The sequence below is a fragment of the Aspergillus piperis genome (assembly GCF_003184755.1).
Source record: "Aspergillus piperis CBS 112811 unplaced genomic scaffold BO85scaffold_3, whole genome shotgun sequence".
Taxonomy (NCBI): domain Eukaryota; kingdom Fungi; phylum Ascomycota; class Eurotiomycetes; order Eurotiales; family Aspergillaceae; genus Aspergillus; species Aspergillus piperis.
This window is the reverse complement of record NW_020291593.1, coordinates 146,231-172,988: the sequence shown is the minus strand read 5'-3', so window position 1 is coordinate 172,988 and position 26,758 is coordinate 146,231. Positions and strand designations below refer to the sequence as shown.

The following is a 26,758-nucleotide window of genomic DNA, read 5'->3' as shown; positions in this document are numbered from 1 at the left end:
TCTTGTCGACGTGGACTGCGGAGATACCGCAGCGTTCGTCGAATCGCTTGACTTCATTTACAACTATCGAGCCGGACACGGACGCCTTTCGAAGCCTACAGCTGAGGCTACTATTGCCCGGATTCTTCGATTTTTCAGGCTAGACTATGCCAGGCACCTAAAGCTTGCCTTTCGCCGGAGCTTCTATTCAAAGCACTTCGAAAGCCAGCATTGTCATTTTGCTATCTCAGATACTATTACATTTCTTTGAACGGGGACCGTAAGCACAAAAGCTTTCACATTGGCCCTATTTGCAGCATCCCACTCTGAGTATGTTACTCCGGGAATCCAGGTAACGGGGCAGCAAAGAGCTCTCGACAATACCCTTCACACAGCTATACCAAAGCCATGCAACCATTGCCCCCTAGCTGGGTGGAAATGATAATGTATAGCCTGTGTCGGTCATGAGCACCCCACCCGCGACGGCGGGTTCAATTATGGTGCACTCGGCTTATTTTGCTGCCTTGCTAATCCTGCAAACACTCTGTTGGCCCCTTCCGCTGGGGATTCAGGTACCCTCCTGCCTTTCATCGCTCCTTTTAAACTGGTCCTCTCTCATTTACACTATGGTCTTGCGCGCCACTCTTGTTACTATACCCCAGTCGTTTTGCTGAGTCGTCAGATTATTTTTTATTTATATTCAATTTTTTTTTTCTCTTCCAATTCGCAATCAAGGATCATATAACAGCATGTATTGCCCCATCCCAGGCTTTGTTGCCTTTTGTGTGCCTTAGACGACTTCTTATACCCAATGACAGTTTTGCGATGGAAGATGCGATGTCTTCCCCCGCCTGTAGCGATCTTGTATTGGTAATCTTCATGTTACACATAGCGCAGAATATCAACTGAGCGGAATCACGTTGCCGGCACCCAAGGTACGCTATCCTGCCCTCCTAATCGGATGGGATAGTGAATGCACACAGGATGCATTCCGCCTACCGTATCAATGTAGAGCCCACACATACGGCAGGGGATCTGAGACCGCGACACGGAGAAAAACCATCAAGTTGCATTTTGGCCCTGCTGAGGGCTCGTTTGCCAACGTACTTCAGGAATAGAACAGATGCCAGGTGCATTGCCATCTCCGAATTAAACAGTGTATCCAGCACGCATTCACTCACGTAATCCTTCATCCATAAGATAACAACAGTATGCGAAAATGATCTCACGTTCTGTGCGGCATCACACACACATATGAGCGGGAATGAACGCACCAGGAAGAGGCCTGTGGAATAATTGGACCAGCAAATGACCAATATATGTTCTGCAGCTGATATTGACAGAGAAGAGAAGAAGCTTCAAAACGAAATAGCGTTGAGGTGACCTCAAAGCCGATACCACGAGCAACAAATCCTGAGAGGACGGGTCCAGTAAGCGAGCTTAGTCCAAGTAGCCAGGCTTAGAGCACAGCTCCGGTTTGAGCTTTTGATAAGTGGCCCTGACTGAACCGAGCCTCGGCTCCCGCCGCCCTTGCAACTTCATTGCCGCCAGCTCTGAAACAAAGCCATTCTGTTTTGTCCACAGAAATCGCTAGAAACGGAAAGGGGAGAAGGAAGAAGGGAAACAGATGTCGTAAATACATTAGAATCGATCCATAGCGCCAGGCTCTTTTGATGCCACCACCACCGACGGGGAAACCAGAGACATGATGCGAAACAAGTGTGAACGGGGCATGGAGAACACGAATGACAGGTTCAGGTATTTATTGCCGGATCGGAACACCGCCACGCGCAGGGGGTGGGCTCACGCTGTCATCTTCCTTCTTCTCGGCTTCCTCGGTCTCATCCGCACTTGTTTCCCGTTGCAGATAACTTGCCTCCTTCACAGGGCTTCGGCTCTGAAATCCGATGGAGCCGGGATGGCCACTGATGCTACCTGGGATCTGCTGGCCTCCTTGAGCACTGATGCTGCCGCCATTGCTTGCAGCCGCAGGGTTGTTAGCACCAGGCGAGGTGGCAGTTAGGTGAGGAATGTTCTCCGGGACGGGGTGCTGGGAGCCGATGTTGGTGACACCGACGTCCGAAGCCTTTCCGGCCTTGCTGAGTGCGTAGTCACCCGAGTCAAAGTATTTGCGCTCCTAAACAGCAACAAGCCCGCGATTAGAGAGTTGACGGACAGACTGGGCGAAGACAATTAAGTCGGCATACCTTCAGTTTGTTCTGCAGAAGGTCTTTCTTGGTGGGCATCTTGCCATAGAGGCGGAAAAGCCGCTGCTCATCCGGGCTCATTTTCTAGATAGACACAAAGTCACTGTCAGTCCAATAAGGAACATTATTTTTCAAAGGGATTAGTCGCTCGGGAAAGACTCACGCTAGTATCGATCTTGTTCTGCTGATGGGGATTCATATTGGCGAACCAAAGTTTAGAAATTGAGGATTAACAGGAGAGAAAGAAAGAGAATAAAGTCGGTGATGAGAAATAGAGGAAGGAAGAGTTGGGCAAAAATAAGGTGAGGTTGTTAGGTTGTTGAGGGGGGGGGGGGACAGGACTGGGTGAGGCGTGGTCACTGGAAGGGAGTGTCGTCAGGAAACCCCACCGATGGCGGGGAGGAAAGTATAGATTCCACAGGATGGGACGACACCAATAAGTTGGTCGAGTTGACTGAACCAAAGGGGGGTGGAAGGGAAGGGAAGGGGGTGAAAGCAAGAGAGAATGAAGAAGATAAAATTGAAATGAACTAAGTTGGTGAAACCGAGAAGATAAGAGAAAAGAAGAGAAAAAGGGGGGAGGTGGAGGGGATGAGTTGAAAGTGGGAGGAGGAAGAGGCAGAAGAGCAAGTCAAGCAAGCAGTCCGAAGATAAAGAGAGAGACAGAGAGAGAAGTGAACCTTGCCCGTCATAATTGGGGGAAGGTGCCACTGCCCGATGGTTGGCTGTGACCGTCTCAGTACCAACCCTGTTCTCCGCTAATGTCGATCCACCTGTACCCACTATGCCTGTTATAGTATGATGCTATCTGCATCTGGTTTAGTCTGGTGTATTCTGGAACGGCTCCACTACCTCGTGACTATACTGTTACATACTAATACCGACGTTGCCGGCAACTCACTTCCAGCATAAATCAATCGGTAATTCACAAGAGTTAATTTAACGTGTGTATGGACTGTTGTACAATTTCATGTTCACCATAAGACCTATGTAATTCTGCTTGACGGCGGAGTCAATGCCATCAGTGGTTTTTAGTGCAATTAGCAAATTAAAAGAACTACTACTTAGATTCAAGTGCCGATAGTCGTTATCGTTGTTGGCCTTGATAAGTTGCCGGTTTATCGATTAGAAACCAAACCCAGCCAACCCCTCAATGTTTCATTGTGAAATCAGATGCAGAGAATATCCAACAAATCACTCACATTTTCTATTTAATTATGCAAATATTCGATTAAGAAGTAAACTGCCTCATCTGCTTCAGAGTTCCTGGAAATAATCGCACGATGTAAATAGGGAGTGGTAACGTGATGGTGGTGGTGGTGGTAGTGAACTTGTCGGGGTGGTATTATTAGTACTCGGTATTCGACCTCGAATTGACTTCAAACGGAATCAAATTCAGCAGCTCTTCTCCATTCTGCCCCTCCACGAACGCATCGCACTTATTCCTTCTTCCAGTCTTGCTGGATTTTATCTCCACGTAGGCTATTCCCCATTGTTCTCTCTCTGTCCATACAATTCATAATTTTGAATTATCTTGTGACATTTTTTTTCTCCCTATTCTCATAATTCTTGGTTGCCGTTATATTCTGACGACAAGAAAAGGGAAAAAGAAGAACAAGGTATAACTACCTGGGACGACACACTTTGGCTGGTTCACACCACTTCTCTCGATACACCCATCCAATTGTAAACGCTCTAAGCCATCGTCTCAACTGCAGGATACATCAAATCCTTCCAATTGCAACACCATGTCCGCGCAAGGTTCGGAACCCGTGACCATTGTGGTCGAACATCTGGACCCCGAGCTGGGCGCTTGGTCCGCCCTGGAGTATGGCTGCATTGCCCGTGAATCATACGCCGCGGGAAGCAAATTTCTCCTCAGTTCGGTGCCCACCTCCTTGCAGATGCCAGAAGACCTGGCTGCTACCCCAGGCCTTGGGGTGGAGCATCGCAGTGTCGAGCAGATCTTTGCGGATCGGAAATCCAGAGTCTGCCTGTTGGACCCCGCTGCCACCGTGGAGTTGAGTCCCGCTGATGCAGACACTTTTGATGTCTTCCTTTTCGGAGGTATTCTTGGTGAGTGCTTCCAATCATCGAGCCTGGACTGTCGGAGGTATCTAGTTGGCATTATGATAATTTTAAGATAGCTAACCGTCGAGATCTGCTGGTCTTTAGGCGATGATCCTCCTCGTGGTAAGTTCCCTTTTGCAATAGCAGTAACCATGAGGTTCAAGGTGCTGACGAAATGGATTCAGATCGGACTTCCGAACTGCGCAAGAAGGGTTATGCCGGAAGAAGACTGGGCCCTAAGCAGATGACCACGGACACGGCGGTGCGTGTTACGCGCATGGTCGTGCATGAGAAAGGTCAACCCCTGCTTCTCCGGACAGTGAGATGAGAGAGAAGAGCTGACCCCGGGACAGTGCCCCTGGAGCAAATCCAGTACATTGACTACCCGGAAATTTTGATTAACGAGCATGAACGCACCGAGATGCCGTTCCGCTATGTAAAGGGCGATGATGGAGAGCCAATCATGCCCAAGGTGCGTCCTGGAAGAACCTCTTCACCCGCAGAGACATCATTTCTCATCTCCGATATCACTGACAAATCCCAGGGCATGGTTGATTTGATCAAAAAGGATGCTGACCAGGGCATCGATGATCTTGTTTAATCTGGTATACCAGCGACGGACGTAGCTTGCCCGAAAAATAAACCTCTGTACAGGATAGTTAAAAGAGAGAAATATAATAAGAAATCATGAGCGCTAGACCCGCAAGAATGAAGAAGGACTAAGTCATGGACCCTAAGGACTGACCCGATTCGGGCGAACTCTTGGCTAGCACCGGCGAGAACTACATCACGGATAGCTTCGGAAAAGGGAAAGCGATATGGTCAGATAACTATTGGAGCTATTGCCACGAGGTCATTGTGGCGTTCTATCTGGCCGATTCACACAATGCATGAGAAAGACACAAGTCAGAAAAGCCATGAGAATGCGACGGGATTCGAGTCTTTCTATAGAAGCAACCTATAGAGCCCCCAAATAGGCAACGATATGCTGAGACGGTCTTGAAACGGTATCAGAATGGTTTCATCCCATCCATCATGCCGCTTCTCAAGCCTGTCGGGGTGCGTAATAATCGTAACCGGATCGCCCAGATACCGGCTGATACGGGGCCATACCGAGCGCCGCCCCGTCTGGCCACGCCATCCTCTTATGCTCTCTCTATCCACTCTCTCCCTCAGCTTCTCTCATCCACTTCCCTTTCCCATCTTTCGCCCTCTCCTCCCCTTTTCTCCTTCGGAATCTCTTGACCTTCACATCTGGCGCGTGTCTGGACAGCGGCTCTTGTGCTAGAGGTCACAAACACTCCTACCCCGCCTCTCTCTGGCCTTGACCTTTATCCCTGTTCCTGAACCAGGTTCCCTCCCGGTCCTCTCCGCCGACGTAATCCCCGAGAGAGTTGCTTCCCATTACCTCCGCCCCCAAAGGGTGACGGGTAAGCGAAAAGTGCAAGGCTCCGCTGGCTGAATTTCGATGACTCCTTGAGTGCGACTTCAATCCCACTTGGGACCGTTTCCTCCGCGCCGTCTTCGGCAATATCTACTACTACCCCGGTCATCCGCCGCCGCCGCCGCCGCCGCCGCCATATCTCAGTACTAATCGCCTACACATGGTCTCTTTATCATCCCGCGGGGAGACCACTTCAATTCCCTCAATGGCGTCCTGGTTGATCTCAACGCTCCTTTTTCTGAGCCCGTCCTTGGTATCAGCCAAGTCGGCAGCAGACTATTATGTTCACTCCTTGCCCGGTGCCCCCGAGGGGCCCTTGCTGAAGATGCATGCTGGGTAAGCTTCAATATTTCCGGAACGGTCCGCTTAGCACCCATTTTACTGACTTGTAGCCTCCACGCGCAGCCATATCGAGGTGGATCCACAGAACAATGGAAACCTTTTCTTTTGGCACTATCAGAATCGCCATATCGCCAATCGCCAACGAACCGTGATCTGGCTGAACGGTGGGCCCGGATGTAGTTCCATGGATGGCGCATTGATGGAGGTCGGTCCGTATCGTCTGAAGGACAATGAAACCTTGACATATAATGAGGGTTCATGGGACGAATTCGCCAATTTGTTGTTCGTCGATCAGCCAGTTGGAACCGGGTTCAGTTACGTCAACACGGACAGTTATCTCCATGAGCTCGATGAGATGTCGGCTCAGTTCATTGTCTTCCTGGAAGAGTGGTTCAGATTATTTCCGGAGTATGAACGCGATGATGTATGCTGCAATACCCCGCTCTGCCCTAGCCTTGCATCCTAAAGGTTTCTTCTAACATCTCCCACAGATCTACATTGCCGGCGAGTCTTACGCCGGTCAGCATATTCCATACATCGCCAAAGCCATTCAGGAACGCAATAAGAATGTTCAAGGAAAGACCATCGCTTCATGGAATCTGAAAGGTCTATTGATTGGCAATGGTTGGATTTCTCCAAATGAACAGTACATGTCCTACTTACCCTACGCATATGAAGAAGGCCTTATCAAGGAAGGCAGCCGGGTCGCGAAGGAACTCGAGGTTCTGCAGTCAGTCTGCAAGTCCCGGTTGGAAACGGGCAAGAACAAGGTCCATCTGAACGATTGCGAGAAGGTCATGAATGCTCTGTTGGATAAGACGGTCGAAGACAACCAATGTCTCAACATGTATGATATCCGCCTTCGTGACACCACCGACGCATGCGGTATGAACTGGCCGACCGATCTGGAGGACGTGAAGCCTTACCTGCAGCGAGAAGATGTGGTTAAAGCCCTGAACATTAATCCGGAGAAGAAGTCTGGCTGGGTGGAGTGCTCAGGAGCAGTGAGCAGCGCCTTCAATCCGCAAAAGTCTCCACCCTCGGTTCAACTACTTCCTGGCTTGCTGGAATCGGGCCTTCAAATCCTTCTTTTCAGCGGAGACAAGGACTTAATTTGCAACCATGTCGGAACGGAACAGCTCATCAACAACATGAAGTGGAACGGGGGCACCGGTTTCGAGACCTCACCCGGCGTCTGGGCTCCTCGACACGACTGGAGTTTCGAAGGCGAGCCGGCTGGTATCTATCAATATGCCAGGAACTTGACCTATGTGCTCATCTACAACGCAAGTCACATGGTTCCCTACGACCTTCCCCGTCAGAGCCGGGACATGCTAGATCGCTTCATGAACGTCGATATCGCGAGCATCGGAGGCAGCCCCGCCGACTCGCGCATTGACGGCGAGAAGCTGCCCCAGACGTCAGTGGGTGGCCATCCTAACAGCACCGCGGCGGAGGAGCAGGAGAAGGAGAGGATCAAGGAGACGGAATGGAAAGCCTACGCCAAGTCAGGTGAAGCCGTTCTCGTCGTCGTCATTATCGGAGTATTAGTCTGGGGCTTCTTCATCTGGCGCAGCCGCCGGCGTCACCAGGGATACCGGGGCGTCTGGCATAAGGACATGAGCGGAAGCTCTGTTCTCGAGCGATTCCACAACAAGCGCACGGGAGGCGCAGACGTCGAAGCTGGGGATTTCGACGAGGCCGAACTCGATGACCTTCATTCTCCGGGTCTCGAAAGAGAACACTACGCTGTAGGCGAGGACAGCGACGAGGATGATATCTCGCGACAGCATTCTCGACAGGCCTCCCGAGCTGGGGGCAATCATAATCTATCCTAGTTCATCTTTTGTTGGGTAAACCTGTGATGGTGTAGGTGTATGGCTTGCTTCGGGTTTTGGCCTTTGGTTTTTGTTTTCTTGGCCACGAAAGGACGTGCTCCTTATGTGCATTTTATCATCCTATCTAGGTTGCTACCTGGCATCATTTAAACATCTAGACATGAACAAAGTTTATGACCGCTTCCTGATATATAGCCCAGACACAATGCCCTCCCCGTCTATAAGCCACGAATCTCATATACCGGTAAACATCGTATAGACCTCAATATAGTCGATATCCAATTGCAACTCCCCCCTCCCAAATAATTACCGCTTCACCGTCCATACCTTGACACTGCCATCATCAGCAGTAGTGACCAAGACCTCTTCCTCCCTGCTCACGTCACGACCACGATCCGCACGCTTGGCCCAGGCCACATGGTTAATCTCATAGATGCCATGCGCCCCCGGCAACACCGCCAGAACCGCCCACTCCGGCCGCACAGCACCCTTTGCCGCCGCCGCAGGCGGATCCGTATCCATAGGCTGCGATTCACCCGCGGAAGCATCATCCACCACCAAGCGCTCCTCATAGATCACAATGCGACCATCCGCACCCACAGACGCCAGAAATCCCGTCCGCTTGCTCCAAGCGACCGCATAAACAGCCAGATCATGCACCTTGGGCAAGACTGTCTCCTCCTCCCAAGTCTCATCCAGGCCCGTCGGACGCAAAATACTCGGCATGCCTGTACCCCCAGTAGCAGCCTGCTCCTTAGGCTGTCTCCTCCAGACCCGGACAGTGCGATCATCCGAGCACGACACAATACGCGGACCCGACAACTCCCTCTTCACATCCTCTTTCCACTGCGCCAACAGCGTCTCCTCCGAACAAACTGGCGCATTCTCCACACTCTCCCAATCCACAAACCACACGGTCCCCTCATGACCCCGCAAACAAGCAACCTGTCCCCAATCATCCAGATCCTCGCGCCAAATACGAATTGTATCATCGTAACTCGCACTAGCCAAACATTCCTCCACCGGATGCCACGCCACACACTTGACATCTCCCTCGTGCTCTTGCATCACCGCAACCGTCTCGAAGTTATTGTCCCCGTCATCCAGATCCTCCCAGATCCAGATTGATTTGTCTCGCGAACATGTCGCGAGGAGCATTCCCGAAGGGGACCACGAGACGGATTTGACTTCGCTGTCGTGTCCGTCGAGGAGAACGGCGAAACGCCATTCTTCGTCTTCATCATCTGCACCGCCGTCGCTGTCGTTGTCTGCGGCTTGCTGTTGACGGAGAATGTCGGTTTCTTGCGCTGGCTCTTGTTGTGACTCGCTCTTGGTGGTGATTTCTTGACCCAATCCCCATCCTTCATCACCAGTCGTCTGTCCATAACTGTCCCACCGACGCCATATCCCCGCGGTGGCGTCGAAACTACCCGTTGCGAGCACGCTCTCGCCCTGGACATGTGGCTTCCATGCTGCTGTGCGGACGCTGCGCTTGTGTCCGCCGGAGATGGTGGAGAGGAGCCGGAAGTTGGTCAGGGAGTAGACGCGCACCGTCTTGTCGGAGCTGCAGGTGGCGACGATGGGGAGTCGGGGATGCGGTGCTGTTAACCAGGTGCGTTCGAGCGAAGGCGGGGTCAAATCCGACAGCAGCTGGAGGTGGGGGAGCGAGGAGGCGGGGTGGTCGACGGCGGCCATGGTGATGATTGAGGGTATTCCGGTCTCTATTTAAGAGCGCCTCCTTGCTTTCCTGCCGCAGATGTCTACTCGGGCTTCTTAGGAAGTCGGTAGATGGTCCAATGGAAGAGGATGGAAATAACGTGGGATTTGGCGGGGAGCGAATACTGACTGATAATGTCGTCGTTGCCGTGGATCGGCGATTAGTCACGTCACAGCGCGCTGAGCTCACCAGTTGGCGGTAGTAAAAGGGTTTGAATATAAAAAAGCATGCATGACTTCAGTCTACAGGCCAGTCGTTCCATCCATCTAGAGCCCCGGAGATACAAACTGCGACTGTATAGAATTCGCGTTCACATTAGGTACAGAAATATCAACACTACGCCTTCACATCCTAGTCTACCCTCCTGTTATAGACAGATATCCCTCCAAAGAAGCCCATGTAACAATAAGAGACCATAAAGTAACGGATGAAAGAGAGGGGGGGGGGGGGGGAAGGGAGAGAAGGCCCCTGTCAGCCCGAACTATACAATTGGGATTACGCTCCATTCTGAAGCCAAAACACCCTAGGCCAAGATGCGATCGTAAATCATGCCATGACATAACCAGTCCACTTCACGCATCTTCTCCAACTCCTCGGTCAATTGCCCGACCTCTGTCACGAACTCAGGCATACCGGCTCCTGCTAGACTCTGGCTAGCCGTAGTAGTGGCCCGCACCCTCTCGCTGGCGCTAGACGCGCTCATACGAGAGAGGATGTGAGCTCGTAGACGCGACAAGATCAACCGTGCCACAGGGTCCGTAAAGCTGGCAGCATTGGTCGCGCTCCCACACGAACCTGTAGAGCCAATGGATCCTGCAGGTTCGGACACGGTAGACGAGGAGGCAGCAGACGGGCCCGACGGGTCTGCGTCCGTTTGGATCTCGACTGTCGTCTGCGTCGCTCCCGCCGGTGCGGCAGCGGCGCAAGCGGCACCTACTGGCGCCAGCACTCGTCGAATGGTGGTTGCCAATTGGGCGCTCGCACTAGGAGGCATTGGGTGAGTGGACTCTAAGATTGACTGGACCCGATCAGGTTGGATCTCATTGAAGTCGAGGGACAGGATTCGGTCAGCCTCGGCCTTCCATTGAGACCGCACATCACGTTTAAGCAGGTTCTTTGCCGTTAAAAGTATGGACGCCGTGGCAACAATCCGAAATGCTTGGGCATGTAGCCGCCCAAGCCGCTGGCGATCCAACTCCAGTGTCTCAGGAATCAGCTCGTCGGACACGGGGGCATTGCTCAGCACCAGATCCACCAATCCTTGCGCGTAGATTTTTGCCATAGGGGGTTGTGGCTCGCCATTTACGTTCTCCGGATCACGCTTCCGCATCTCATCTGCGAGAACCTTTCGGTACGTCCGCCAGAAACGGCGGGTCTTCCCGAGACTCAACGAGCCATCCTGGAGACCTTTCTCGAACGTTCTCTGTTCGTAGCCAGGCGCCTCCTGAATGAGCTGCGGCGCCGCCATCTGGATCATGAAATTGGTGTGATCAAGAGACAGGAGATCTATGATTCCCATAAGTCTTGCTAGGCGATCGATCGCATCCCCGGACGTATCCTCGACAAAGGCCTTGACCACAGGGTCGCGATAAGGTGCGCAGAGCTTCGGAAGGATGGTATTCATAAACTCGAAGAATTTATCGTAGGAAAAAGCGCCAGCCTTGCACTGGTTCTCGATTAGTTTAGGATCCAGCACTTCGCTGATCAATACGTGGAGCGAATTGCCAGGCCGAAGAGAGCGCAGCAATCGATCCTGAATCACAGTAGCCATAGCCACCGTCCAGTTCGTGCCCAGACCGTCATCAACATCCCTGCGCATCATTTCGCACATGTGCTCCATTATCCGCCTGCGCGGTTCCGTATATTGTTCCTCATCAATTTTGAACGCCTTGTTGATGAGGAGCTCATGAACCAACGCCCGGTTCTCCGGAAGGGCAGTAAGGATGCGGGTGAACCTTTCATGAGGTGAAATCCGCTGCTTGTCTAATTCTTTCAAGACTGCACTATCCACGTTGTTGAATGTCTCACTGATAGGAGAGGCAACACTCTCAGTGAGAGCTTCGGTGGAGGGCGCAACTTCCGCTGACCGCGGGATAGCTTGCTTCTTAGCGGCAGTACGTTTCTTCTCACGCTTGGCCTTCTTCAAAGCATCGCGCACCATCTGCATGGCCCGATCAGACCCCGCCAGCCGCTTCAGCCTGGCGAGGAGCAATATCTGGTTCTGTCTGATCCCCTGCCGATAATCGTCGGCCACACCACCGGCACGATCATCCTTGACCGTCTGCCAGATCAGCTCCAGCTCGATAAATTGAGCTAGCATAATCTCAATCAAAACGCTAGAATCATGCGTCTTCCACGCATGGAAAGCAGAGAAAAAGACACCGTATGCCTCACACAGCACCTGGAGCTCAGTGGATATGGACAGAGGCGAGCAGCAGCCGGAGGAGAGCAGAGGAGTAACTTGCTCGAACGCCCCGAGGAGCTCTCGTGCTTTGGCGATCAGGTCCTGTTCCTGTTCTCCGTTGCTGCTCAGAACCTCTGTAGGATGAGTGACAATCAAGTAGCTGCTCAGAAACGTGCGTACAGCACCCCGGCCGCCCATGGTGCCGCTTTCCATGTCTTGCAGCCCGCAGAGTCGAAGGACGCGGGCCGTAGTGGTCAGGACTGGATCCGCCGATAGCAGGGCACCCACATCCTCAAAGGTCATGTCACGGATGCGACCGGTGGTCAGGCCTAGGTCAAGAAACTCTCGCATGATCAGTTTGGAATGGTATGTCCTCCATGCGCGTTGAATTGTTCTTGCGGCTGCGTCCCGCGTGATGAGACCCGCTGAAAGCTTTGACATCTTCTTCTCGTCCGTGGAATGCAGGCTACTGGTGCGGTGGCGCCGTTGGCTCTGTTGATATAGCATTCGCCTTTTCTCTACCTCTGCGAATTTCTCGGCGATCTCCAAACGAAGGCGAGCGTGCTCAGCAGCCTTCCTTTCCCGGTTGTCTTCAGCTTTCTTTTTCGCCCGGCGGACTTCCTCCTCGCACTTGGCAGTGATTTCAGCCAAAAGCCGTTCCCGAGCTTGCTGGGCAGCTAAAGCCCGTTCCTCTCTTTGCAGGTTGCGTGTAGCAGCTTTGGCAAGGGCAGCACGTAGCCTCACCTTTTCTGCGTGTAACGCGCGGTCGGCAAGCCGTGCCTTGCGGCTTTCGAGGATAGAGGTCCGCCGGAGATGCTGCGCTGCGTGATCGGTAGAAGATGCGCCATGAGCCGACGCATGCGAGTGTTGCGAATGAAGGGACGATATCGAGCTTCGGCGGGATGAGGCTGCTGATGAGCGACGGATCACACTGGGTTTCCGGGCAAAGCGAGCGGCGAGGTGGGCAGGGAGGCTCAGAGGAAGAGTAGGTTCATCCGATGACATCTCTACATCCGGGTTGTTTGAAGGTTCGGAGACGACGGGACTACCGGCATCGGGGAGCTGGACCTCAATGTCTGAATTGCGATGGATCATGTTCTATTTAAGACGAGGGTTTATAGTTGTAACTGCTGCTGCATCCGCGCGAGAGAGACCGATAGGGAGGGGCCTTATCGGAGGGGTTGGGGGGGGGAAGGGGAGGGTATCGGATGGGTGTACTGTATAGCGACTGGATTATATAGTGCGACGGTTCAAGGGCGGGTTGAATCCGTAACAGACAGACGGAAAAGGAGAGTCTGGATAAGTTGTTGGGCAGGACAAGAAGAGTGTGGCCGGGACGGGTGCGCAGCAGCACCGAAGAGTCGGGGAAGCGTTCGTAATCAAGCTGAGGGTTGGAACATGCCCCGGAGAGATCCGTGCTTTCGTTTCAGAGGAGAGATTAGTGAGCAGCAGCAGGCAGAGAGTCAGAAGGAAGGACAAAGAAAGGACGGAATGGAAATGTGTGGAGCGGTAGAGGGAACAGCAAAAGAAGATTTCTAACGAGAGGAAGAAGAAGCAGAGCTGCCTAGAAGTAGGTAGATCGATCTTCAGAAGGAGGGCGTTTCAGAGTGACCAACCATGGTTGGGATCCTGCATTCATTCAATCATTCTGCATCTGCATCCCATCTTTACTTTTGTCGTCATCGTCATCTTCGCCCGATTCAGTCAAATCTTTCCCCCCATATCTCGCTTACCTAAGCATCCCTTGCTCGCCTGGGGCATACATCACCAGTACATCACCAGTACATCACCACTCAATAGTTAGTATAGAACATGAAGTAATTAAAAAAGAAGGAGACGAGGGAGAAGGCCATGCTATTCCCCCTCTATCTACCCATTAACCTTCCGGGTCTAATATTACACAAAGCAAAAGCACCCTCTAACCTCCCCAGTCTCCCTTAACCCCCCTGCTACCTCCATCCGATGCGCCATGTGACAAGCGTGCGGGTGCAACAATGACTGATAGTACCAATAGACTCGTTGATCTCACAAGTTCAACACCAAACGCCCATACCACCATAACACAAGCCATCAAGCCAAAGAAAAAGAAAAAGAAAAAGAAAAAGAAAAAGAAAAAGAAAAAGAAAAAGAAAAAAGAAGTATCAATGTATCGTAGAAGGCAGCTTTCAGTTGGACCGGCCAACTTCTGCCATGACAGCTCCATTATGGTGGTCGTTATCCGCTTCCCCAGTAGCCTTTCGAGGAACAGCCGTGTGTATGCATATAGTATATAATAAGGTGACTTCATCGATGTCCAAATATGTCGATGCTCTCCTGATCGTCTTCTTCGTCTTCTTCATTTTCTTCACGAGTATTCTCTGCTTCTTCGGATCCACTATCGTCATCCTCGTCCAACTCTCCAATTTCCGCATCAGAGGCCCCATCAACAGATTCGGTTTCTTGTCCAAGAAAACCATAGCTGTACTTGATTTTGGTACCCCATAAGCGAAGCTCGCCACCGTCATCGTCCGCACTGTTCCGAAAAGTTAAGCCCCTAAAGAAAGATGTGGATCGCGAGCTCTCCGACTCACGGTCTGGCGGGATACCAAAATAATTACTGATCACCGGGGAGACTGCACGACCACGAGCCAGACTATAGGACGAGAACTGGCCAGCTGCTTCGGCGGACAAAGGTGCGTTGGTCCGAGGAGTTGCAGAGTCCGACCTCGGAACACTGCTCGTGTCGATTCGCAACGAGGCTAGCGTTGATAATACGGTCTCATCCGCGCCATAGGAGGAAGATCTGATTCGTGAGGTTGCCATGTCCGTGTTCTCGCCATCAATTTCTGCGGGATCCTGAGCATCGCGGTGGAGAAGCTGCTTCTGAGCAGTATTATATGATTCACACCTAAGCCCTTGGTTAGCAAACCGTGTGGAGAGAGATCATTAAAGAACCCACATATCACATCGAAGCCCCAGCCAGTGATACTTGACAATAGACTTGGCACCACAATCATTGCAATAGATAAGAGCTCTTGTGTCTCTGAACTCGGCTGGCATAGGCTGGCTTTGGATGGTTCGATCCAGGTTCCGAAACGTGGATTCCATATTTGTTATGGTTTTGCTGCATATCGGACAGCGGTACGAAGTTTTCGCATATTCAGATAGACATCGCTGGTGGATGCTATGCCCACACCGCATGAAAACCACGGTTTCTGGCGACGTGAACATATAGTCACCGCATATAGGACAGTCACATTGCGTAGAGCGCTCTATGCATCGATGCGTGTTCTCGATAGAGATCGGAAGACAGACACTGCACGTCTAGACCTCACATCAGCATCCCACGCCGGTCAACTCAGGTGGATTGGTCCCTTACCTTGCAGTGGAAGAAATCCTTCCCCAGGCCCTGCCCGATACGGCATATGCCACAGTCATTGCAATGATATATGCTCTTGTCTGCGTCATTGTCCCAGAGTTTACAGACGTGACAATAGTACTGCGCCGCCGTTTCACCACAATGTCCGCATGATTGTGCCGCAGGTTGAGCGTGCCCACATAACATGCACAGCATATGCTCTGTTCTTGGCCGGTCAAGATGGTGATCCTCGACTGCGTCGTGGCAGAAGCGGCAGGTGTACCATTTCTTACACGCATGGCACTGCAACTTGACGTTTCTCTTATAGTGCTGACAGCCCAGAAAAACTTCCTCACATTCTTCTGCATCTATATCTTCCCCTTCACCGAGAGGCGACTCGGGCTCCATCCGGGGCGCATACGTTGGTATTAAATCCTCAGCCGTCAAATTGTACGAAGGAGTATCGGGAGCTGTCGAGACTGGAGAATGCGATGTTTGACTGGAAGATCGGTCGGACCAGCTACCGGGGCTATCCGCCCGTGGGAGGCTGCGAGGGCTAAAAGGTGATAGACTCCTTGGAGCAGACTGATCATCAAGACTCTTCTGGGAAGCGTGGTAGTTCTCCGTCATTAAGGCGTGGATCATGCGTGCCTGGTCTGCATTGCTAGATCCCAGGTCCCTGATAGCATGGATTCTCTTTCTCAAGGCACCCATTCCATCGTCCTCTGGCAAGGTATAAGATGTCCCGCCGTCTTCGCCTGATAGTTGGTCGTTCGAGTGTTGTCGTGGGCTTTGGGGGTCTTGTCTCGTGCTCTGAGGGGCTTCATGCGCGGGAAAAGCGACAGGGGCAAACCGTACCGACGGTGTCGAGGGTCTTCTATGCATACCAGGCGAACCTGGCAAACACGGCAATGAGTCCCCTACTGGACTTCTGGACGAGTCCAGGACAGTGCTATGTTCTGTTCCATGATGTTGGTTAGTCGGGTCGATCGGCGGCGACGTCGGCGAGATCGCACGACCATGGTCGGACCCCGCATATCCGCTGTTCGACGGGGGATCAGCATGTTTATCTTGTCCAGAGTCCGGCATTATGATTTTAGTAGGGTCTGCGGCCTTGTAATTGCCATTGACCAGGGGAACATAGTCTCGTGTGCTTGCGGGAGATTCAGGTCGGTTGTCGGGGGATGGCTGGGCATTGGCCTGCTGGGAGAGGCGGCGGGCTTGCCGAACGACGGGTTCAATGAAGAGGGAAGTAATAAGCCCACTCATGAAGGGCCTATGGCAGCATTGATATGAGGTGTTAACGTAGCTGAAAGTCAAAGGAGAGAAGGTAGATTGAGAATAGCCCTTTTTATTTTCCAAATACGCAGGATTACAAGACTAGGAGTTCGCTGGAACGAGCCTGAGGGTCAGACAAGGTCTCCGGAACAGGCACTTCGAACATGTGACACTGGGCCGGCGCGGATGCTGATTCGCTAGCCGCGGCCCAGATCTACTTCCACCTTCAACGCTCCCGTATATCCCGATCACACGCCAGTGGCGACCATGCCGGCCGAAACAATCCCTTCGTCTCTCATCCAACCCAGCTCCAGCTGCAGCTTCACCTGGGAAATAAATCCGTTTTTGAAAGGTTGTCGGAGCTTCAAGATGTAAGAAACTCCAGAAAATAAATGTAGACCTTAGTCGACACTCAGATAGCGTCATGTCCTGCCTCGTGAGAGATGAAGTGGAAGATATGCGTTGTCCTACTACTTTGGGGGGACTGTAATTATTCAATGTCCGACGAAAGCAGGAACCTCATACACTCGATATAGACAATAGGGAATCAATAATCTCTATGGATTACCTCAAGCAGATATCTAGGCTGTCATTGAGGAGTGACAAGGTTAGGTTAAATTGCCGCATTGTATCCTGCATCAATATAGGATCCCTTTGATCGACCCCTAGCCCTCTCAAGCTTAGGTTGAAATTAGTCCCGCACGGCCTAAATTATTCTTCAGGGGGGTTCAATGATAACCTACGTGCGGTGGTCTTTTCTCACTTGGGGCTGCTCCCAATACTTCATCATCATCAGATTTTTCACAATCTTATGCTCAAGACCTGCAATGTCGGCAGCTCGTTGGAGAAACTGTAATGTATTGGCTATGCGCCGCGGGTTCAGCTCTTCCGGTGAAGATGAACGAAAGGCGGATCGCAGACTATGCCGAAGAACATGCCGTGCTGGGGTAGAATAATTGATGGCCTTCAAGCCCTGGCGATACAAGTGGCGATAGGCATGGACAACAGCTTTCTGATCCACAACAGACTTTAGAGTCTGGGTAGGTGTAATCATCCTGCCGCGAAAGGGAGAAGGAGACCTCTGGGTCACAGGCAACTGATACTAGAATTTCCCCTCGTCACCACCACCCTTATTCTTTTGATTCACCACTCAGCAAGATGTCAGAATGCGCCAACATTACTGTGAATCCCTCAACTGCTTCTCTGATCCAGTTAGTGGCAATCAGAGTGGAAGGTGCTAGATATAATGACAGGAAGATTGAATATGTAGCTTGGTTGGTCGCAAATTGGAGTGAATGAGGTAGGTCACGCTAGCCCCGATCAGGCAGGCACCAGCGGCGCCCGCGCGTTAGGCCGCAAATGGTTTAAGTTTGGTTGCCCTCCGGCGCTCTCGTTCCCTCTCCCACCTTTCCCTTTAAACCTCGTCCACCAGCCCAACCCAGCCTGTTGGAGGTTCTTCTGTATACTACCCCCGGCTGCCGCTATCTTTGCTGCTCTGCCTCGCTATACACTCCTATATTTGGGAGGTCAGCGTTAAACCGGCTAACTACCTTTTCGGTCTCATCAAGCACCCCCCTTTATTTCGCGGTATCAGAGCTAGTGCATCATCTTGTTGGGCCAAACGGTGGCTAGACCGACTTGAACAACTATCGGCTTGTTCCAGTTTAGTCCATACTCTTGACTTTCTGGGACTGCGGTTCATGCATAGGATCTTTTTCATTGTGTAGAATATGGCTTACTAACTTGAAAACACCCGTGTGACTACTAGCTGTCTATGGACGCGTCTGTCTAACCATTCGCTCTCGATGATTGATCCTGGCCCCCACGGCTTCATTCCATGCAGTGTGTGTATCCGAACCGGTACCGGTAAAATGAAGGCTTGTCTTCTGTAGCTACTTGGGAAGGTTCTACATTGTCAGCATGGCCCGAGTATCTCGGAGACCTCCCTCGGTCCTTGCCAGGCGAGCCCCGAGCAGGATCGTCAAGAGAAATGCTCGAAAACATAGAGTGATTCTGGAATCTGTTACTCAGGAGAAGAAAAAACTTCGAAGTGTCGTATGTTGTTGTGTTATCAGTTTCTCACGGGCACTCTTGACCAAGAAAACAGATATCTTTTGAAGCAAAGGCCCCTCCTGGTTATACCTTCATACCTGCAGGCAACCCTCAGCTTACAACGGCATGTAAGGAATTATGTCGGAAGGATGGTCTGAAGGTATTCGCTGTCACGGTATGCCGACAGCTGTATCCATATTCGGTCCTTGGATCTCGTTTATCTAATAGCTATGGTTAGACAACGCCGCATATGCACACCCACAATCTCTCCCAGCATGTACATCGAATAGGGTACCACTTTCCAAGCGCTGCGGTCGCAGCAGTGTGCATGGATCTGGGTCTCTATCTCACGGCCGCTGGGAAAGCGGTGCCCTTTCGCACGGTTGGCGGTGAGAACGACCGCAAAAGAGCTAATTCAGAAGTCTCCCAGACAACTATTAATACAGAAGCGAGAGATGTCTTGAGAGACCTGTTCCCCAACATTCCCGATAATGATCTCAATCAAATCATCAAGACCGCTTTTCAGAAGGTACGTGACGAGCCCAAGGAGAAATAGATGGGGGGGGGACCATGATATACGAATGCGTGACAGATGCTGAGACCGATTTAAGGGCCAGCGAAAAGTAGGAACGGCAGTTGAGCTACCACTGGCTCGTCGGGCTCAGTTAGCGGTTGTGGCACATATCCGACACATTTACACTGACTACGATCGTCTCCTGAAGGCGACATCCTTTCATGAAGCTCGGACCGTGGTCGAAGAGCCCACCCTTGCAAAATTAGTGGAGTGGAGAGGAGACGATGAGAATGGGAAGACAGTCCTGGAGGACGTCTTCCGAGAGGTCATTGTCATATCGGATGATGAGGACAGTGATGTCGAGGGAGAGCCGTTCTCGCCTAATGATCGCGATAACAGCGTGATGGTGGTTTCCAGTAATCCCCAGGCTGACGAGCTTCAAACAAGGACGCTAAATTATGCAAACCCTGCCCTTCGTGATACCCAGTTAGATCCGTCGGATGAAGAAGCACCACCAGGCTTCCGCTACATTCCAGAGCCCCCCAGAAGACATAAGATTGATCGTCGAGGCTTCAGCAGATATCAGGCTTGGGACCGCGCTCTCAACCGATATAGAAACATAGCAAACGAAACTAACCAGCACAGACTGCATGATGCCTCCGAATCTCGGGGCCCGGTCGTCACTCGACAGCCATTGCCAGGACCTGTTGGGCTTGAATCAGAGTCTGCTCATAGACCTCATGTTTCGATGGCACCCGTTGCTACGTCTAGTGCAAGGCCCATCAGTACCAACATAGGTAGGACGGTCGCGGACTCTGTAATGGAACGGGTAAGCCACCTAAGGTCTATATTTGTGTTTATCATAACCGTGCTCTATGATCTACACTGAGAGGACTGCTTCGAGCTAACTTTGAACAAGCAGTATGAACTGCACCGTATGCCTGAACTGCCTGCTCAGAGAAAGGAGATTGCACCTGTATCAAGTGCGGTTTCTTTGGAGCGAGTGCCAGTCATTCAACAGCAGAAGCGTTCATATCAGCGAGAAGACTCGCCAAATGCGCCTGTATTTGTGAGTGGCCCGAGAGAGGTTCATGAGATGACCGGGGACCCAGCCGTCCTTCCAAGACCTCTGGCCTCGTCCCAGCACAGGACCAATGTACAGCCACAGGATCATGCATTGCCTTCTATTGAGACTGCCACACCCATGGAAATCCGACGCCCCAATAGTGGCCAGCTGGATTACCTTGCCAAAAGGATTTCCGGAGATTTTTCGATTCGCTCAATAACCCCTCACCGTCCTGCTCGCCAGGAGATGATACACCACGATCCAGAAATTTCTGATCGAGATCAAGCTTCTAAACGGAGACGTATGGGCCACTACGAGCGTGAACGGCTCTGTAATACTCAAGCCAGGGTTGTCACCACTGGTGCAGCGTTCCCTTACACAAGCGGCAGGTATCAGGATACCCCTGGACATACTCACATGAAACCCTCTTCAATCCAGGACGATATTCATTTCCGTAGGAGATATGCTGCCCCCGTTGGATCTCACCCTGTTGCGGAGGGTCACCCGGAAAGAACGCAATACTCCAGTTATACTACCGCACCTGGCCCCAGGACCATGACTGCCGTGCATCAGAGGCCATCGGAAGACGTACATGGCCATGCATTTCATTTTGTGCCTTCCGGGCTGCCCATCCAGTACAGGTCTCCAGGGCAATCGCAAGTTGTGCCAAGTACAAGATATGCTATTCCTGAGGATAATGCTACTGATAGGCTTGTTCCTGTGCGGCCCAATGAGTTGAGAGAGCGACGTGTCTATCATGAGGTTCCTAGATATAACTCTGGCAGTTTAAGACCGCTTGACGTGGCTCAGCTGGAGGACCCTGCTCGTCGCGGCAGAGAATATGACCCCCCTTTGGTTTCACAGGAACCGTCTCAAGGAAGACACTATGCGGAGGACTTCGTTCGTGCCGTTGACGTACGGGATCCTGTTCCAACAAAGTATCCAGTGCAGCGTCGTCTTCAACCTGCAACCTACCCAGTCCACCCCCATCCTCTCCCGGCTGGAATTCCGGTGCAGACCGAACAATACATGCGTAGTTCGCCCGGTAGCACAGAATGGAGCAGGCCCGTTGGCCGTGTTTGTCTGGATTCCCGGGCAGGACCCGCTATCCAGGATTATGTTGTGGCCGATCATCATGGTCCAAGCAATTATGCTGACAGGGTACCTAATCCGCCTTTTACAGCCCGCCACTACGTCAGAGGGTATGAAGATGCTGTGGACACTTCACGGTATGGACCTTGCAGCTGGGGCTGCGCGTGCTGTCCCCTTCTTAGTTTCTGAACTTGTTGCTAACGGACGCGAAACGAACAGGCAAGCCTATGACCTTCCACACGATGGCTCGCGCATGGAAGAACAACGTTATCCTACCTATGTAAGACGCGTTGAGCGGGTTCCCTATACGGTTCCTGAGGGTCGAACTGTTGTCATTGTGGATTAGAAGGCTTCGGGTTGTGTTTGGCGATGGTGTTCTATGTAGATGTCCGCATATGCGTTGCTGTACATAAATCTTGAGCTTGAGCGTCAAGCGGATATGATACCCGACCACGTGTCAACAACAACAAATCTGACAAGCGATGTGCTTACCTCGCTTTATCACGCAGCTACTCTGAGTTTAGAGCACTACTACATGCACTCGTGTCTCTTACGCGTATACCCGCAGAAGTCGTCGTCATCACCAGCCACAGCGTTAGCAGACACATTGCGCAGGCAGCGGACAGACAAACAAATCAACCATGAAGGTCAATCACAAAACGATACGAACGTAGTCAAATAATTGCGCTATATACAACCATGCAGACAGCAGCAGCAGGTCAGGGGTATCAGGGTATCTCGCAACACTACCCAAAGCAGTAGCCCCTTCTCCTATTCTTTCAATATATGCATGCATAATAACACTGCCCCCTTCGGACGAAAGCTTCGTCACCTCCACAAGGCCAACCCCGGGCTCCATATGGTTCTTCTGATTTTGCTCTTTCTCTTTTCTTTTTCCCTTTTCTTTTCTTTTCTTTTCTTTTCTTTCTTTAGACACTCATAGTCTGGCCATCAGCCTCTCCACTGTTGACCGTCTTTCCAGTCTTCTTGATCGTAGCCAGCACGGTATCGTAGGGCACAGAAGGTTCGGTGACAACGATGGCGGTTTGGGATTCCAGGTTGACGTCGAAGGACTTGACACCTGCGAGGGAGGAGAGAAAGTCAACGAAGCGGTTCAGTGCACTTGCTTGTTATTCTGTTTGACGATTTCCTAAAAAGAGGGGGGAGGGTAGAGAGCAGTATGGGGGGGCCTTGACAAGTAGGGGAAGGAAAACATACCCTCAAGCTTCTTCAGGACTCGTTCCACGGCACCGGAGCAACCGCCGCAGCTCATGCTGACGTTGAACTTGTATTGGTGGTCGGACATGGTGTTGGCGGGCGGCGTGTGTACGTGAGAGAGAGAGAGGGAGAGAGAGAGCAAAGAAGTGGTGTGTGGTGTGTGGTGTGTGGATGAACAAATAAGTAAATAGAGAAGATAGAGATGACGATGGCGGGGCTAAAGCAAGGAGAGGAGGGGTGGAGACAGACGGGGGAACGTTCGATCGATGGGCGTTTCGAGTTGAGGCAACAAAAATATGCTAGCGTGTAAACTGCCACAGCAAACAGCGACGATTATTCAGTAGTTTCTGGGAGTAGGTCTATAGACGACGAGATGGAAAGAAACTGGGAAAGAGTGCTTGAGGAATGAAATGAACCTCGTCGCGTTGTTCTTATACTTCCCAGGGTTGGATATCGCAATCCCGAGGCGGGGCAAAGAATGCGCAGAAATCGCTCATTGTCTTACCAATCAAGCCGCTACAACTGTACATCTACTAATCTATTCGGGGTTGTCTGAATGCTAATATTTCATTCATTTGGATGAATAACAAACCCTATCAGGGCTGCTTTAGAAACCGGCCGCGCGCTTCTTTTTGCGTGCCTTCATTACATTCTTTCGCCCAGCTTCTCGGCCACCAAATGCGCCCCGCTCGATCTGTGTCATCGGAACATCGTCCTCGATAACCTGACTGCTTTGCAGTCTGAGAACAGGCGCCTCATTGTGCTCTGGTTGACTTCCCCACCCCCGCACATCAGGAGTAACAGAAGTCATCGGGGCTGGGGCTGGTGCGGGTGCGGATACATGCCCACTATTCACAGTGATGGTTCCTTGGGTTGATGGAGTCTTCTTGCGTTGACGACGTTTTGGTGTCGTTGCCTTAGATGCTGGTTGCGACTCCTCGGTTCCCTGAAGCTGCATTGCCCTCTGCCAGTTGTACCCAGCCGGGTCGGTACCTGGTTGCCAATGGCCTAACATGCTCGCCACTTTTCGAGGCATATTCCGCTCGCGACTAAAGGTAGTATATGCTGAGAGGCTGGTATATGTAGGTTCCATGTCCCGCAGGCTTTCAGTCTCAAGTTCCTCGCGGCCAAGAGTGCTTCCAGGCGTCGTGCCGCTGCCTGGATCATCAAAGCTACCGTTGCCTGTCCAGGCCGGTCGCTGAGACACCCGCCTCGCACTTCTAGAGCTGGATGCATCGAAGGGATCATCCACCGAAATCATTGATGATGATGGAATATCCCCTGAGTTTATCCGCCTGCTGTCATCAAGTTTATCAACCCCGGAAAGCGTCCGAACTCTAATGCGTATCTGAGCCAAAATCAGATCAGCGACAACTCCACGGATGATCTTCTCTTTCGTGAATCTTGTGCGCCCAGGAAGATCGTGAGGCAGGCCAGCCAGCCAGTCATTGGTAAGCAGATCATAGATTGCAGGAAGGTCCAATCCCGAAACCTCGTATATGAAATCCGCCGATCGAACGAGAAGTGGACTAGAATGGCCGGACGGTTGGCGGTCAGCTTTCCAATCTAAGAGAGCTAGATGGTGGCTGGAGAGAAATTCCTGGAGCCTCCGCGAGTTCTGTTCGACACTGTCAAGCATTGGGCCACTGCCAAGGGCCTCAAGACTAGGAACATCAGCAAAAGATAGTCGGTATATAGCAGTAGATTTACTTACCCTGTGCGACATGTCTGGTCGTTGCTCACCCCAGCACCAGTCGCCATTTCGCTTAGCACTTGCATAGCCTCCTCAAAACTCCTTTCGAAAATTTGATTACCTAGGTCGTCTTCTCGCGATGACAGCGTTAACCTTCCAGTAGCAGCAGCGTAGACTTGGGTGTAGTCGAGAGACCATTCGGGTATTGCAAGGGGCGTTATGCTAGACATCCCAGTGTCTGCGGTTGTGAGCATACCGCTTCCCAGCATGGATTCCTCGCAGTCCTCTACTACAAAACGATCTTCGAAGTAAGTCGACTGCGACCTTTGCACTCCTTGATGCCTCTTCTTCACTCGTAAGACATCTCTTGCGGCTGGTTCATCATCCTGGGAACCATCGTGAGAGGGTGCCGTGTAGATTGATTCGCGGACAGTAAGGCCTGAGTCTACCGCAAAAAGCTTTATGAGTCTAACATGAGGGTCGTGATATTGTTTACCGACCGACGATGGCAAATGCGTGATTTCCTTGAAGACCAGTGTTGTCAGCTGCGTGTTGGAGTGTCGAGAGCCTTCAGTGTCAGGAGATGACAATGGGATCTCCATTATATAGGGGTCTGGTATCGATGTCACATCCGTTTGGTCCAGGGACGAAGATGGGCATTGCAAGGTTAGCGCAATATTGTTAAGGCGCGAGTATACAACGAGGTAAAAGTCTATCGAGAGTATCAGTACATGTGCTATGAAAGGGAGAGATCTGCGGTCATCAAGCTACCTTCTCGCACAAGTAGAGGAGTCAGTCGCAATGTGGTGTCCTCGGGATCACGGAAATGGCGCCAGGACAAACGGGGTAACAGAGGCGGTCGTGAGTCTTTGTCGGTTGCACTACTCGGTTCAGGGCATGATGTTAAATCCAGCCAGAATATTCGAGTCGTCGTCAAGATGAAAACGTGCGACACGTTGGCAGAACTTCTCTTAATGTCCAGAATCCACTCTGATCTTCGCTTAAGGCCAAGCTCAATTGTATATGGAAAAACGTCGCCGCTTTCCATGCGATAGAGCATTGGGCAGCGTCTATCAGAGACAACAAAGCTGTTAACATCACCGACCCATTCAATAGCAGCCCATCCATCATGACGAGGGTGGTCGTCGATGTCTTGGCCGTCTCCAAGATCGAGCCACGGCAATGAGCCAGAATTGACAGACACAGCTGTCCAGTTACCCTTGTTGCGCCTGTGTCGGCCGGAAAGTTCCCAAACACTCCAATGACCTCGTTCATCAACAATAGCCAACTGCTTCTGATACCAGGGATTGAAAGTCACGTCCGCATGCGCAAAGCCTCCGGTCCGCTGGATTGGTATCTCCACCAATGGGTTCGCATCCAGGCGAGACTTGATAGAACGGTCGGGAAATTGGTGGTCACTCCCATGCAATCCTATGACAGGCACTGGCGTTCGGTGATACTGTGGTCGGAAGATGGTAGTCGAGCGGGGCAAACGAGCTGCCATCCACGTCGCGTTATCTTCAACCGTCCGCGCAAAGCAGATTTGACGGACAGGAGCCCCTCCCGCCGACCATTCAACGGTCTCCGTCTGTCCAATTGCAGGAACACGCGCCCAGGAAGTCGTCTTCCGTCGAAGTTCCACAACATCGTCTTCGATTTTTCGAAAGCTGATAGTGTTGCCGCACTCTCCGGATGCTATGACGGCGATAGGTATAACTCGGCTTCCCGAATCGCTATTTTCGAGATCGACCGCATATCCTACATCAAAGAGCGTCGAAATTGAAGGATCACATATGTCGCAGCCAGTGATAGCATGAGAGACGGTTTCGTTGTCGACTAGAGGCCAGCAAGCTGCAAGCTGGGGGTAGGCGCGAGGCAAAAAGCCCTTATTCTCGGTTGAGGAAGACTGCAGTGCAGTGAGGGACGATTGAACCGTAACTTTGGTCACTCCGGAGTAAGAGATACATGAAGCTCCAGGAGGTGTCAGTCTTTCGAACCGGCTCGCGTCGATCTTCCAAACCACTTACATGGAGCTAATGTTCGTGAAAAGACCCATGAGTGAGCTTCTGAATTGTACGTTGGTTTCCCCAAATGCCCATATTGCAGAGCACCCACAGAGTGTTCATCCATCAGGTCTGTTTCTGCTCCTGGCGATATGCGCTAACTCTAGCCTTCTAACCGTGGGCATATCGAGAACCAAAGTACAACGTCTTGGTCACAGCTTGCGGACTGGTAGACGAGTCTCCCGGCAGTGTGCTCAAATGCAACTGCTTCTGACAGCTGTCAACTCATAATCCATGCATGCGCAAGGGTAAATGAAACATTGGATTATCTCGCGAAGGAAAGACCAGGCAAAAGGAAAAAAAACGGGTGATAGATCGATGCCAAGCTTTCGTTAGTCTGGAGCCCGGCGGTTGCGCCGCAACACCGCGCTTTAGCGGCGCGCTCGAGAACATGAAACCAAGTCAGTAACCATCATCACCCCCGCATCGCATATATCGCAATTC

At 51.7% G+C, this 26,758-nt stretch overlaps 10 protein-coding genes across 10 annotated transcripts; 3 read left to right on the top strand and 7 right to left on the bottom strand.

The window, feature by feature from the left end:
- Window positions 1-1,452: 1,452 nt before the first annotated feature.
- On the bottom strand, window positions 1,453-2,473 carry BO85DRAFT_178360 (endosulfine family protein). Its single transcript, XM_025654334.1, has 3 exons — window positions 2,350-2,473; window positions 2,187-2,270; window positions 1,453-2,116 (listed from the first exon to the last, which is right to left on the bottom strand). Exons 1-3 carry the CDS (start codon window positions 2,383-2,385, stop codon window positions 1,742-1,744), a joined length of 495 nt encoding a protein of 164 aa, XP_025518724.1. The 5' UTR covers window positions 2,386-2,473; the 3' UTR covers window positions 1,453-1,741.
- Window positions 2,474-3,934: 1,461 nt separating this feature from the next.
- On the top strand, window positions 3,935-4,857 carry BO85DRAFT_484563 (SAM-dependent methyltransferase; the record flags this gene model as incomplete). Its single annotated transcript, XM_025663244.1, has 5 exons — window positions 3,935-4,262; window positions 4,362-4,379; window positions 4,442-4,552; window positions 4,610-4,728; window positions 4,801-4,857. The coding sequence occupies 5 exons, from the start codon at window positions 3,935-3,937 to the stop codon at window positions 4,855-4,857; spliced, it is 633 nt and encodes a 210-aa protein (XP_025518723.1).
- Window positions 4,858-5,477: 620 nt separating this feature from the next.
- kexA (serine-type carboxypeptidase kexA) lies at window positions 5,478-8,231 on the top strand. The gene is made up of 3 exons (XM_025656767.1): window positions 5,478-6,036; window positions 6,106-6,466; window positions 6,534-8,231. Exons 1-3 carry the CDS (start codon window positions 5,861-5,863, stop codon window positions 7,878-7,880), a joined length of 1,884 nt encoding a protein of 627 aa, XP_025518722.1. The 5' UTR covers window positions 5,478-5,860; the 3' UTR covers window positions 7,881-8,231.
- cia1 (iron-sulfur cluster assembly protein CIA1) lies at window positions 8,187-9,922 on the bottom strand (the record flags this gene model as incomplete). The annotated part of the gene is made up of 3 exons (XM_025657625.1): window positions 8,787-9,922; window positions 8,439-8,702; window positions 8,187-8,369 (listed from the first exon to the last, which is right to left on the bottom strand). Exons 1-3 carry the CDS (start codon window positions 9,573-9,575, stop codon window positions 8,187-8,189), a joined length of 1,236 nt encoding a protein of 411 aa, XP_025518721.1. The 5' UTR covers window positions 9,576-9,922.
- Window positions 9,923-10,120: 198 nt separating this feature from the next.
- Window positions 10,121-13,096, bottom strand: BO85DRAFT_456496 (IQ calmodulin-binding motif domain protein; the record flags this gene model as incomplete). Its single annotated transcript, XM_025661452.1, has 1 exon — window positions 10,121-13,096. The coding sequence occupies one exon, from the start codon at window positions 13,094-13,096 to the stop codon at window positions 10,121-10,123; it is 2,976 nt and encodes a 991-aa protein (XP_025518720.1).
- Window positions 13,097-14,284: 1,188 nt separating this feature from the next.
- BO85DRAFT_364118 (CHY and RING finger domain protein) lies at window positions 14,285-16,607 on the bottom strand (the record flags this gene model as incomplete). The annotated part of the gene is made up of 3 exons (XM_025655686.1): window positions 14,285-14,888; window positions 14,940-15,304; window positions 15,360-16,607. 3 exons carry the CDS (start codon window positions 16,605-16,607, stop codon window positions 14,285-14,287), a joined length of 2,217 nt encoding a protein of 738 aa, XP_025518719.1.
- A 573-nt stretch (window positions 16,608-17,180) lies between these two features.
- BO85DRAFT_364796 (DUF1763-domain-containing protein) lies at window positions 17,181-17,670 on the bottom strand (the record flags this gene model as incomplete). Its single annotated transcript, XM_025655714.1, has 2 exons — window positions 17,181-17,295; window positions 17,360-17,670. The coding sequence occupies 2 exons, from the start codon at window positions 17,668-17,670 to the stop codon at window positions 17,181-17,183; spliced, it is 426 nt and encodes a 141-aa protein (XP_025518718.1).
- A 722-nt stretch (window positions 17,671-18,392) lies between these two features.
- On the top strand, window positions 18,393-21,839 carry BO85DRAFT_178142 (DUF2293 domain-containing protein). Its single transcript, XM_025654333.1, has 6 exons — window positions 18,393-18,671; window positions 18,724-18,843; window positions 18,907-19,197; window positions 19,280-20,011; window positions 20,105-21,477; window positions 21,560-21,839. Exons 1-6 carry the CDS (start codon window positions 18,537-18,539, stop codon window positions 21,684-21,686), a joined length of 2,778 nt encoding a protein of 925 aa, XP_025518717.1. The 5' UTR covers window positions 18,393-18,536; the 3' UTR covers window positions 21,687-21,839.
- Window positions 21,840-22,147: 308 nt separating this feature from the next.
- On the bottom strand, window positions 22,148-22,838 carry BO85DRAFT_445952 (copper metallochaperone ATX1). Its single transcript, XM_025659386.1, has 2 exons — window positions 22,559-22,838; window positions 22,148-22,421 (listed from the first exon to the last, which is right to left on the bottom strand). Exons 1-2 carry the CDS (start codon window positions 22,644-22,646, stop codon window positions 22,270-22,272), a joined length of 240 nt encoding a protein of 79 aa, XP_025518716.1. The 5' UTR covers window positions 22,647-22,838; the 3' UTR covers window positions 22,148-22,269.
- A 266-nt stretch (window positions 22,839-23,104) lies between these two features.
- On the bottom strand, window positions 23,105-26,579 carry BO85DRAFT_390284 (uncharacterized protein). The gene is made up of 4 exons (XM_025656766.1): window positions 26,279-26,579; window positions 25,023-26,222; window positions 24,273-24,963; window positions 23,105-24,222 (listed from the first exon to the last, which is right to left on the bottom strand). The coding sequence occupies exons 1-4, from the start codon at window positions 26,379-26,381 to the stop codon at window positions 23,166-23,168; spliced, it is 3,051 nt and encodes a 1,016-aa protein (XP_025518715.1). The 5' UTR covers window positions 26,382-26,579; the 3' UTR covers window positions 23,105-23,165.
- Between the last annotated feature and the right edge of the window lie 179 nt (window positions 26,580-26,758).

Coding starts and splice junctions, on each gene's coding strand:
- BO85DRAFT_178360 (XM_025654334.1), bottom strand. CDS start 2,385: ATGAATCCCCATCAGCAGAACAAGATCGATACTAGC. Junction 2,271..2,349: donor AGAACAAGATCGATACTAGC/GTGAGTCTTTCC, acceptor GTGTCTATCTAG/AAAATGAGCCCGGATGAGCA. Junction 2,117..2,186: donor TTCTGCAGAACAAACTGAAG/GTATGCCGACTT, acceptor GTTGCTGTTTAG/GAGCGCAAATACTTTGACTC.
- kexA (XM_025656767.1), top strand. CDS start 5,861: ATGGTCTCTTTATCATCCCGCGGGGAGACCACTTCAATTCCCTCAATG. Junction 6,037..6,105: donor TTGCTGAAGATGCATGCTGG/GTAAGCTTCAAT, acceptor CTCCACGCGCAG/CCATATCGAGGTGGATCCAC. Junction 6,467..6,533: donor CGGAGTATGAACGCGATGAT/GTATGCTGCAAT, acceptor CATCTCCCACAG/ATCTACATTGCCGGCGAGTC.
- BO85DRAFT_178142 (XM_025654333.1), top strand. CDS start 18,537: ATGGCCCGAGTATCTCGGAGACCTCCCTCGGTCCTTGCCAGGCGAGCC. Junction 18,844..18,906: donor TGAAGGTATTCGCTGTCACG/GTATGCCGACAG, acceptor AGCTATGGTTAG/ACAACGCCGCATATGCACAC. Junction 20,012..20,104: donor CGGACTCTGTAATGGAACGG/GTAAGCCACCTA, acceptor TTGAACAAGCAG/TATGAACTGCACCGTATGCC.
- BO85DRAFT_445952 (XM_025659386.1), bottom strand. CDS start 22,646: ATGTCCGACCACCAATACAAGTTCAACGTCAGCATGAGCTGCGGCGGT. Junction 22,422..22,558: donor AGTCCTGAAGAAGCTTGAGG/GTATGTTTTCCT, acceptor CCTCCCTCGCAG/GTGTCAAGTCCTTCGACGTC.
- BO85DRAFT_390284 (XM_025656766.1), bottom strand. CDS start 26,381: ATGGATGAACACTCTGTGGGTGCTCTGCAATATGGGCATTTGGGGAAA. Junction 26,223..26,278: donor TTCACGAACATTAGCTCCAT/GTAAGTGGTTTG, acceptor CACCTCCTGGAG/CTTCATGTATCTCTTACTCC. Junction 24,964..25,022: donor TCCTCTACTTGTGCGAGAAG/GTAGCTTGATGA, acceptor TACTCTCGATAG/ACTTTTACCTCGTTGTATAC.